We start from the raw sequence: 12713 nt of genomic DNA on the forward strand, positions 1-12713 counted from the left end.
ACATGCCCTCCTGCTCTGCCAGTACTAACCTACTGTGTGAGCATCATCAGGCTCTGTCTCATGGCCTGGGACCCTCTAGGGGACAATACTGTGTCAAGGAAAACATGGTTATGAAACACATCCACCATCAGTCCAACACATCAACTAATGGGGAAAAAAAAGACATTTGTGGAGTGTTTTTATTAGAACTATTTATTATTCTATCCACTGCACCAAATGCACAATTTGTGATTATTTGTTGCTTCTCCTTATTCTATATACATTGTCCATAAGATCTGAAATTCATTAAACTCACTGTTCTCCTGACGTTATATGTCTCCCCTGTCTCATTATGATACATACGAAACCTCCAATAGGAAGCAGACATTTTAATTGAATAAAACTGAATATTGCAAGCATGCACATCCTCAATTCAACAGACAAATATTATGTGAACTGTTAACTTAACCTAGAAATCAGAGGATTAAGGTTCAAGTGTGCTTCATGAAGATTAACAGATATTTACAACTCTTACAAACAAATGTACAAAATGATTTCTTTTTAACACAGTGCTATTTACCAATGTCTCACTTTCAGAAAATGCAGTGAATAAGGGTTAGAAATTAAATTTTGAAGATTGGTAACACTAACTTCATGTACATATTAATTACAATGTAACCATACAGCAGGGGTAAGTGGGTGTGGCAAAATTGCATCTGAAAATTGTGTTACCACAACAAGATTAATATTTGTATTAATTTACCCCTAGAGAGCTCTTGAACCTTGTTCAACTTGTGTAATAATGTACCGCTAGATTGTAATACCATGTACAGTACTGTATGTACACAGCCGCTCCTATGCAACTACACTGTTACTACAGGCATGGCTGTGTATTGACAATGTAATAAATTACACAAAACAATAAATATGTTAGTGTTACTGAAAGTGTAAAACTTCAAATTTAGAGGACCACACTGGCTTATTTGGTCTACACAGCCATGTGAGAGCTTTTATCAGTGTCATTCATAAGAACATTACATTCAATCTTTTATCTGGTAACTAACATCTAGCCTACAACTCTCAACAGTTGATTGAAAGTCAATCAAAGTGAAATACGCAAGTTACATTACTGAGATTGGTTTTCACATTAGGTTCCCTTTCAACATCCCAGACATGTACTGTAAGCATAACAGAGTCTTGTAATTTTTACTCTCACTTTCACATTTCACACATATTTCTGAACGCGGAAAAGATCCAACTGGCAGTGATATCCAGTTCATGAATATTCACAGTGGCTTTTCATTCCAGAGAACAGATGTTACAAAGTATCTGAATTTACAACGGTGAATGAAGTCTTAGTTTAATTAAATTGATCAAGGACCAATATTGTATGTTTGCTGTGTGTGTGTGTGTGTGTGTGTGTGTGTGTGTGTGTGTGTGTGTGTGTGTGTATTTGTGGTCATGACAGATCTAATATTCACAAGGATGACCTGCACTGCTTGCATCTACTGTACGTGTGCTTTGTCTTGAGTGTGTCTGTTGTCAAGAAAGACCTCCAGACAAGAAATTGACCGACAACTCCAAAAATACTCCCCCTTTCCATCCTTAAATTATAAGACGACATGTAGAACTACACTTAAATCTTCCAAAAAATAAAGTTCATCTTGGTGGTTTTTTTTGTGTTTTTTTTCAGGCAATGGGAGGATATTCAAATAATTCCACCAACACGTTGCCCTCCTGTGCTTGGAGGAGAAAGGCTTCTGTGTCCCCTTGCTCCAACGCAGCCATCAGCAACACCAGTCTTATCCCATGCTGAGTCCAGCAGAAGATGGGAGCGCTTCAATATGTCCAACCCTGACTTCTACTAATCTGATAATCCCACCAGCTCCTGGCAGGGTGATGCTCCAGGTTCTCTCACTGCCTGCTCAGCACCGAGGGGCTTCTTGAGAACAGACAGACGGGTGTGTTGAACGTCTACAAGGCGGACACTCTGACAATGTTGCTCTGTGAGTAGACGCCGGCGCTGGTGGAGCCTCCGCCCCCGCCTGGCGCGCTCACCGCGGGCGCGGGGAGGCTGACCACGGAGGGGGTGATGTAAGGCTGGTCACACTTCAGGGAAACATTCTCATCTAGTTTGGCATTCAGGCTGGAACGACTACACCAGACGGGAGACACAAAAACAGGGTCAAGTGTGCGTGTGTGTGTGTGTGTGTGTGTGAGAGAGAGAGAGAGACAGAGAGAGAGAAGCTACCTGTTGGCCATCGGCCTCTCTCTGATCTGGATGGTGTGTGTGTGTGTGTGTGTGTGTGTGTGTGTGTGTTTGTGTGTGTGTGTGTGTGTGTGAGAGAGAGAGAGAGACGGAGAGAGAGACCTACCTGTTGGCCATCGGCCTCTCTCTGATCTGGATGGTGTGTGTGTGTGTGTGTGTGTGTGTGTGTGTGTGTCTGTGTGTGTGTGTGTGTGTCTGTGTGAGAGAGAGAGACAGAGAGAGAGACCTACCTGTTGGCCATCGGCCTCTCTCTGATCTGGATGGTGCTGAGCTCCTGGTTGTTAGCGTTGGGCAGACTGAGGCTCTTGTTCCGGTGGCGTCGGGAGCAGCAGGAGGAGAGACCGTGAGGAGACGAGGACAGCGAGGACGAGCTGGAGCCCGTCTTGTTAACCATGGAAACCTCCATACAGTTGGTCTCAAACGTCTGCTCATCCACAAACTCGTGATTCTGGAGAAGAAGGGTGAAGATCATTGAAAGGGCAACGCATTAATCTCACTTAAGCACATTACTTGCATTACTCACTGTGCTGTAATTGCCAAAGATTTTAATGACATCAACGCTAAAGGCAAGGAAACATTGGCGCATATATATTTAAAAAAGCTATATCCTGGGAATACAATTATATAGCCCCAGATGTCCACATCAAGTACCATCTGTGATGCGATTTCCATCATTGTCTTGTTGATGAACGAGCGGGACTTGAAGGTCAGGCTCCCTGTAGGGCTGGGAGTCGGCCAGCAGATGGCAGCGTGAAACCACACAGGGCTGATTCACAGTCTCAGGTCACGATTCCTCCCCAACCTCCCACTCTGATTCTCATGTATATTGCACTGTGTCATCTATAATACACAGCTTAAGAGTTCCTGATGTAAACATGTGCCCGGCATCGGAAGAACACTTTCTGGGCACTTTCCCAGGTGCTCAGGCCTTTTACTGAGAGGAGGAGACCGTCTCTGGAACATTGATTTACTACCCGGGCAAGTGCAGGAAGACTCTCCACAGACTTGGGCCAAAACCCTGTCATAGCTAACAGGTAGGGCTCTTATCTCTTTGAATTATACATAGTGTACTATGACGTGGGTTTGTCTGTTTTGAGGGCATAATGTTACTGACTGGAGGACTAGATCTTATTTTTGGCTTCCACTTAGAGTGATTTTTACCTCCTGCATTTAACACATGCAACAGTCCTTGGGATGAAAACCAATGAATACTGGCTATATTTGAAAGCTGTAACCAGGGATATAAACTTGTAAAGACAATACAAAGAATTCATAACTTCATATGCAAAACGATCTGTTATAAGAATAAAAAATATATATAAATAATTCTCAGCTATGGTGCAAATACACCAGCTGCTGTGAGTATAGGTTACAGATGATAAGTTCAGCTAGTGGAGGAGAGGAGAGACAGAGTGTACAGGTCAGAGGTCAATGCGTGTTTGCGTGTTGGGTTTACCGTGGTTTTCTCAAGACAGTGGAGCAGGTGGTGATGATGGCAGTCAAACGGAGGGTTGGACTTTCCGATGAGGACCTGCCCTGCCTCCTTACAGGCCTTGAGGAGATAAACAGGGGATATGAATGAGGGAGGTCAGAGGTCAGCGTGGGGGTCACACATGGGCCAGCTGAGGAGGGAGAGGGCGCACACAACATACAACGGAGAACACACACTGCCCCGACTGAGAACCTGGCAAGATGGGAGACATTTTAGAAGTGCATGGATGTAAATAAATATTTCTCGGTTATATATATCAGATTTTGTGACAAGGGGTAAAATGCCTGTTTCAAATTAGAAATGTCATTTTCGAATACAGGTACCTGGACATAAAGGTGGTCCTTAACACTTAATTCTTCTAAACACAACTGCAATCTTAAACAAAAACACATCGATGAGGCCCTCAATGGTTCTTGGGTGGTGTTACAGTATGCTGTGCATGTTAGTCTTAAGAAATAAAGCTCTATCAACACGATGCCCTGTCAGCAATGTAAACAACACAGAAATAAAGAAAAATGGAGTTTAGAGGAGATGTAGGCGGAGCGGACGCCCTCCACATGAAGAGGCTACATCTGTGCTTCCTCCCGTCCCCTCCAAACCCTGTTGGACAGACATGCAGCGGAGTCCTCATGAGTTACGTCGGTGTGTAATGCAGGTCTCCCCCAGCAGTGGGAGCTGGAGAGTAGTCCCCCTGGACCTCCAGCTACATGGCCAAACCAGAGAGAGCGTTGAGAGAGAGAGAGAGAGAAAAAGAGAGAGATACTAGAGACGGAGAGAGCGAGATAGTATGTCAATGCTGCAGCTTAGAGGCGTGAGTGGTGCTGTTAGAGAGGACGACTACATTGAAGCATTGGAATGACGGCAGCCCTGTGTGTAAAGGTGTGAGCAGCCCCTCCGCCGTGGCATGAGAAGCCCCTGTGTGTTCGGGATGGCCCAGAGCAGAGCGGCATGCACCAGTCACGCCCGGTCGACCCCGCCGTGGTCTCGTTACCTCCTCCAGTAGGTCGTTCAGGAGCCCATTGTGTTTGTAGCGCATATAAGCGTTAGTGCCCCGGCTCTTCGTTGCACGGATTTTAGCAATCCGCGATATCTGTTTGAACAAACACACCTCTGTTTAAATCGCTCCGGAGAGTCTGTGCTGGCTGGCTCTCCCTTCACTGGAAGGGCAGGAGTCAGAGAGAGCGCTGCCTGAAACCACCTTGTAAGCTTTGCAGTCAGCTGATTTAGAAGAGGTGCATTGTCTCACACACACACACACACACACACACACACACACACACACACACACACACACACACACAGACACACACAGACACGCACACACACATCAGTGGACTGTGGCCGCACAGTGAACTGATTTTCTAATTCCAATTTTCCCTGTAAATACATAGGCTAATGTAAAAGCAACAGATGTCTATGTCCATGCATTAGATTTCCAGTGTCTGTTGTGTTGGCAAATATCAACATACAGCCTACTCGGAATGACTCACAACAATAGCCTATAACATGTAAACCAGGCCAGGTCCAGCCTGGCTTATGTGCGTGGTTGGCTTGTTTCTGTGCAGGACTGGTAGGACGGAAGCTAGTCATGCCACTGAAATAGCTGTGAATTGAAATGACATGAAATAATGTCTGATAAATTAAGATAGGTCTTGTTGCTTGGGCACACCAGTTCCAATGCTTCCAATTCTAATCCAGCACAATAAGAACGGGATAGCCAGTTAGCTCATGAGCTCACAACAACTAGCAGCAGCTTCCATAACATTAATGGTAGTGGTCAGTGGCTAAAGCAGTTACACTGATGATTCCTGTAACGTTAGCTATTTTGCTGCAATTGGTTCAACTACTGTTTATGGACAAAGGTAAGGGATAAACCTAGATAACACAAGCAGAGTTCGAAATTAACACCTGCCAAGTGCCAAATGCGTGTATATTTTTTAATTTGGCGTATATGTTTTGGAAGCCACTTTGGCAGGTGATGTTTTTTGCAACAAAATATCAGCATTGATGGTTCAGCGCTTAACAAAATATCAACCCCTGTGGCTCATAGCATGGATTACTTTTTTTGCAATAAAATATCAGCATTGGCTCTGCGCGAGTAAGATAGCCTTGGCTCATACAGCACAGTGAGCGCACAAGGGAATGAACGGTGCTTGAACCGAGCGTGGAAAGAGCACTCTCTCTCGCACGGTGGATCCGCTTGCTGCTGTGCATCATAAACAAAACAAGCTGTAAAATGATTTGGGGGACTATCTGACCTGCTAGGTACAGTTACTACACTACTAATTATCTAACATTTGTGTCACGTTGATAGATGTTGGTGATCAAGGTAATCACAGCTAGCAAACTTGTCATCTAAAGCTATGCTACATTAGCTGACTGGGACTGTCTCTCACTTACTAACTAATGTAGCTAACCATTGTGCCAGATAGCCGAACAAGCTTAACATTTATTTGAGATTGTTGGCTAGCATAAACAGTTTTGTGAAATTTGTTTTGACAAGTGATCAGTTGATATGTTGCAGCAAACGAGCAGTACAATATCATTAGCTCTAAGTTAGGTAGGTGGCTAGCAAAGTCAACTTGCCCAGCTGGCATGGTTAGGGCTCATTCCTATGGAATAGTTAGCTTAGTAGTTTGTTATTTAGCTAACGGTTGGCTACTTGTCACAGTAGATTAATATTTTCAGTGGGGGACACTTCAGGACTACCACCCCACCTGTGCTGTGGAGCTGTGGCACCAGGAATCTGCTATAACCACTTTTAATTCACCACCATAATGCAATTATTATGCAGATCAAATGTACTGTGTGTCTACGCGACGCAAAACGTGCCCTCAGAACTTTGCAATTCCGCCCCCGCTTGTTTCCAGATAGGTTCAGGGGTGCCCACTCCCCAACCCTACCCTCTTTCTCTCCAACACAAAAAGGCTCTATATACATTTTTATTTTTTGGCTGGTAAAAAAAAAGGTTTGGGGGGTAGAATTTTTCATCTACCAGACATTTGGCTGGTGAGCTGAAAAGTTAATTTCGACCCCTGAACACAAGGCTAGCGGACCTACAGCGGGTCCCTGATGGACGAGCTAGTGGACCTCTGGCCACATCCGTTGGTGGACCTCCGTCCGAATCCGCTGTCGGGTTCCTGGCCATTTGCACATCGAATGGCAAGCGGACCTCTGGCAGATTATTAGCGTCAGAGACAGCGGTCCGCTAGTAATCCGGAATGCTCCTGCTATTGCTCAACCACCATTCCACCGGTAGTTTATTGTCTATATCCTAGGCCCATTGGCTCTAGGCTTATGGATTTCTATTGCTAAATTAACTTACTCTGAACATTTTTACATAGCTTCTATAACATCCAGTGACGAAAAAAAAATCTTCCCCACCGGGTCTTGAATGCCTGACCTTCCGCATGGAAGGCAGATGCCCTATCCGCTATATTATCGAGGAACTTGAAACTGCGTGGCGTCATAGTGTATTTATTTTGGTGTGCTGGGACTACTGACTCTTGTGGTTGCAACATAGAACTGCAGGTCAACAACGGGACGGAGGGAGGGAGGGACAGACAACCAGACAAATGCTATCTATGGTGCGCTGTCTTACAGCCACGCACAAAAATCATGGGCTTTCATGGATATCAAATATTATCCAATAATATTCTATTTAGAGCTATATAAGACAACTCGGCACTTTGGCAGCCCCTCTGGTCGTGATAAAATTGGCACTGCGTTTTAAGAACCACACTTCCCACAATCTCCCACTCACTCGCTGTAATGATGGGAAAAAAATTATAACAAACACGCGTGGCGCAGACTGGATTGGAAGATTGTAGCTACTTTCTGGAAGGATGGCTTCAATGCAGGCAAATACCAGTCTTCTTTCTTTTATGTGCAGGTAGATTTCGTTTTGTGGGGTGAAGTGTTTGTTGTCTTCCTGATATTGTGACATGCGAAATGTGCCACTTCCGTTTCCACCACAAGATTTCCCGCCAGTGTACTAGCCAGTACACCGAAATACTAAAATAATAAATTCACAGGGTCTCATGCTGTCTCATGTCACGAAAAATATTTTTGGGGTCTTGCTAAGGCCAATTCATAAACTAATAGCAAGTAAAGGTGAATATTGAACCATAAAAAAGTTCTCATTGAGCTTTAAACAAGTTTGCCTCACACTATGAACAGTTACTAGTACTTAATATAAGTAAAACGTAATAATAATTTGTTTGATTTTTTTTTGCCTCTGGCAAGGTAAGTCTATTTCCAGCGTCTGTTTATGAAAACAGTCTGTTCTGACTCAGTACCCCCAAAACGTGTTCTAAAGTAGAAGGAGGATTACATTTTAAGATGGGACAGGGAACAAGGCCTAAAGGAAGGAATTGTGATTATAATTTTGTGAGTGCAAACTTTTCTGACTTGGCAGAAAACCGTCAAAATGTTGGACAGACATAAATAGTGTTGTGGGTGTGAATTGTATTGCAGAAATAACCGCCAGGGGAAACTGCTGGGTTCGTTCTCATAACTTTAGAGATGTGTCTAAAAGTGCACAGATCATCAAAATATAGCCAACATGCGGCAAAAGATTTGTCATTCTTTCTATTCCTTCAAATATTCTCTACTCTTACAATAGTAAACAAAGTCTCACATTGCGTTATACGAAGGCACATTGTGTTATTACAGTCAATGTGTTATATATTGTGTTATTACAGTCAATGTGTTGTACATTGTGTTATTACAGTCAATGTGTTATACATTGTGTTATTACAGTCAATGTAGTTTTCTAGCAGGTTCAAGGAATAAGTAATGTACAGGACTATCCAAGGTTCATTTGATATGAAGTCAATGTTGGGATGGCTGGATTAATGCATCCCTATAAATGAGTATACAGTAGGTATTAACGCTCCCCATAGACTATTAAAGGTCATCTATTTCAATGGCATTAACATATATTTAAAGTAGTATTTACAGGACAATGTGACCAATCATAAGCTATCCAATGTATCCAACATGCCAAGCAATCGAATTGAATGGCGTCAATAGTCTGGTGCGGCTCAGAATGGTGCAGTTTTGGGGGGAGACCGAAACACTCACACACATGCGCGCGCACACACACACACACACACACACACACACACACACACACACACACACACACACACACACACACACACACACACACACACAGACATACAGCATGCACACACACAAACACATTTGATGTGTTTTTGGAAGCTTCTTGTTTGTGGTTTGGGGTTTGGACAGAAAGTGAGGTAAAAAGTCACCTTTTGTGCCCGTCGTTTCTCTGCCCGCTGGCTCTGGTGGTAGATGCGGCTGAAGTTTGACACGATGACGGGGACAGGCAAGGCAATGACCAGCACCCCACTCAGGGAACAGATGGACCCAAACACCTTCCCAACGATGGTTTTGGGCACCATGTCACCATACCTGAAAAACAGAGAAGCAATTACAAGTTCAAGTTTATTAAGGGGCAAATTGCATCAAGTTAACACAAGATGAATTACAGTACATGCACTTTACAATGTTAAGAAGACAGTACATTAAACTATGCATTAAACTAGACATAATGTAAAAGGAGTGGTATTCAGATTATGCATTTTCATGAAGCAGCCTACTCAGATAGGGGATGGCAGAGTTCAGTTCCTGTTGTCATGGGCTGGAGCTGACAGGCCTGTCTGGTATTGGTACTACAGCCAAAAACAGACATATTGGAGGTGTGTGTGTGTGTGTGTGTGTGGAGGGGGTCTCTCAGATGGGAGTTTTGGACATTATTAAGCATAACTCTGACACGGGTCTTCCCTTCTCTCTTGAGTGCTGGCAGATGCTGAGGATGTCGGGGAACGGCTGGTGGTGATCGTACTCTCGGCCAACAATGATGCTCTTTTGGGGATTTTCCCCAGCTGATAATATCACGCCTTTTAAGGAAGGCTTATATCTTCATTTTGTTTACTGCACTACGGATCTAACTGTTTAAGCATTCTGTATGCCTATTAATAGTCCTGTAAATACTTCTGATGACATGAATATTTTATGCATACACATTAAAAAGTCACATCTCCTGTGGGAAACAATAAAGATAACTTTTCTGAAGTTGCCGGCTGGCCTACTTCCCCGATCCCACGCTGCTCCTCTTTAAAACCATGTTTCATATATAATTACACACCTGCTGGCGCAGACTAACGCTTCCCCACAGTGACGAAGCACACTGCACTCCCCTGAGACCAGCCGAACCACAGCGCCAGAGAGAGACACAGCGAGTCGAGTCACATTCAGAGAAAGCAAAGTATAGTTCATAGTGAGACAGAACCCTCTTTAGAATACAGGAGGGCGCTTGTATTTGGTGGTCCTTGAATAAAATTAACGTTTAACCCTAGCTGTAAAATGCAGTGAATCAGGAACTGGATGTTGGATGTGTTGAAAGAGTCAAGCTGAAATAGAAGCCCAGCCCCCAACCCTGCCTGATAACTTCACATGAATCACATGACCTCTTCTTCATGTGCATCCGGAAAGTACTCACCCCTTCATTGTTACAGCCTTATATATATATATGTATGTATACATATACTGTATATATATATATATATATATATATATATATACATACATATCAAATGTACATAAATATTCAGACACTTTACTCAGTACTTTGTTGAGGCACCTTTGGCAGTGATTAGATTAGTCGAGTCCACCTGTGGTAAATGCAATTGATTGGATGTGATTTGGAAAAGCACAAACTTTTCTACTGTACTGTACAGTATGTAAAGTAGTAATAACCCACAGTTGACAGTGCATGTGAGAGCCAACACCAAACCAGGAAGTCAAGGAAATTGTCCATAAACCTCAGAGACATCTGGGAATGGGTACAGAAAAGAATCTGCAGCATTGATAGTTCCAAAGAACACAGTGGCCGTCATCACTCTTAAATGGAAGAAGTTTGGAACCAGCGGGACCCTTACTAGAGCTGGCCGCCCGGATAAACTGAGCAATCGGGGAAGAAGGGCCTGGGTCAGGGAGGTGACCAAGAACCCGATGGTCACTCTGACATGATCACTCTGGTGATCATGGACACTCTGACAGAGTTTCAGCGTTCCTCTGTGGAGATGGGAGAGCCTTTCAGAAGCACAACCATCTCTGCAGCACTCCACCAATCAGGCCTTTATGGTAGAGTGGCCAGACGGAAGCCACTCCTCAGTAAAAGGCACATGACAGCCTGCTTGGAGTGGAGCCCATCTAACCTGACAGAGCTTGAGAGGATCTGCAGAGAAGAAGGGGAGAAATACCCCAGATACAGGTGTGCCAAGCTTGTAGCATCATACCCAAGAAGACTTGAGGCTGTAATCGCTCCCAAAGGTGCCTCAACACAGTACTGAGCGAAGGGTGTGAATAGGCTACCTACAGTATGTAAATGTGATATTTACGGGGGGGTTTCATACATTTACAAAAAATTATACAAAGCTTTTTTTTTTTTACACGGTCATTATGGGTTATTGTGTGTACAAAGATTGATGGGAAAAATAATTTAATCCATTTTGAAATAAGGCTGTAACATACAGTAACAAAATGTGGAAAAAGTGAAGTGAGCACTTTCCGGATGCACTGTATCAATTCCTCTGAATAAAGATATCTAAGTATTTGGATTGATTGTAATCTCACATTTAAAGGACATATTTAAAAAGTATGCAATATCTCAAATTCACACTGGTCAACTTTCAGCATCTCAGAAACCATATGTCTACAAAAGCTGCAAGAATATACAGCATCTCTCTCATCTTGTCCCACATCAACTACTGTTTAACTACCTGGTCTATCGCCAACTCCACAAGTCCTGTAAACTTGTCTTTATATAAACAACAAAACGGAACCTTCCATCATTGTAAAATTCTGAATTAATATGGACTTCTTTGTTAGGACAATCTTATCAAATTTAAGACATGTTGTCTCATGTACAAGATTGGTCATTGCTTTAATTTGAGGGTATTTACATTCAAATCAGGTGAACAGTGTAGAAATTACATACAATTTTATACATGCCCCCCGCCCCCTTCCTTTTTAAGGGACCAAAAGTAATTGGTCGCTAAATAGTTTTAAAAGAAAGCAAAAAACGTATCTCTTCACTTTAGCTTTTAACTAACTCCTTTTGTATTTACTTGCTACTGCACGTTTAAAATGTATATCTCTCCAGTACAATATTTGATTTAATAGCATTTATCAAATAGTTAATGATAAAACATTTGTTTGGAAGAGGTTTCTAAAAACTTAAATTGCTCACAACTCACTTGATTGCAATTTGTGTATTAGGGTCTGGTCTAGTGGTATAGGATTGGATCCTCACCCACAATTTTTAACCTTTAGCAGAAACCTGGAGATATGCCTATGGGTTTTATCTTGAAGGTACTAAGAATCACTGTATGAATTATGTGGGAAGTAAGCCTTGGTCTACTAAGTCATTGTGTAGCTAATACAAACGTGTACAGTATGGGTCACAAGGGAATAGAAGGGACTCTAATTACGCATCTAAAAATTTAACAAGAAGTGCCATAGAAATGTTGGGGTTTTTGGTGCTTTGTGATATTGTATTGGTAAGTGTTTTAAAATGTTGTATCTTACTTATGCACATGTACATAATTGGGTGCATTTGCACATAATTGGGCGCGTTTACATTTTATCACAAAATGTTCATCAATGCACATTATCCCTCCTGATCAAATAAAATAAAGTCTCTTACTCTACGCTCATCATTTTCCAACATCATTCACATGTTCAGAAGACATGAGCAGAAGAAATGGTGTGCAGCATATATCAGAAGGTACAGAACAGGCCCATTAGTGAGATGAATGCACCCGTCTGCAGTGAGGCAGTAAGGCTGTCTACACTCAATGTAAATCTAAAATAAAACTGTCTTCTGGATCTTTTATCCTCAGCTCTGTCACTTCAGCAGGTCCCTCCAGGCCCCCCCAGGTC

At 42.8% G+C, this 12713-nt stretch overlaps 1 protein-coding gene across 1 annotated transcript in view; it reads right to left on the reverse strand.

Moving 5' to 3' along the window:
* Positions 1-1953: 1953 nt before the first annotated feature.
* The window catches only part of LOC311321209 (A-type voltage-gated potassium channel KCND2-like), a gene marked incomplete at both ends in the record, with an annotated part of 39368 nt that continues 28608 nt past the window's right edge, over positions 1954-12713 (reverse strand). Inside the window, 5 exons of the mRNA XM_084453149.1 lie at positions 1954-2134; positions 2479-2696; positions 3705-3800; positions 4732-4830; positions 9017-9179. Of these exons, the coding sequence (XP_084309275.1) occupies positions 1954-2134; positions 2479-2696; positions 3705-3800; positions 4732-4830; positions 9017-9179 (757 nt within the window). The remainder of the gene's footprint in view (positions 2135-2478; positions 2697-3704; positions 3801-4731; positions 4831-9016; positions 9180-12713) is intronic.

Source organism: Borostomias antarcticus, assembly GCF_949987555.1.
Source record: "Borostomias antarcticus genome assembly, chromosome: 18".
NCBI classification, from domain to species: Eukaryota; Metazoa; Chordata; class Actinopteri; order Stomiiformes; family Stomiidae; genus Borostomias; species Borostomias antarcticus.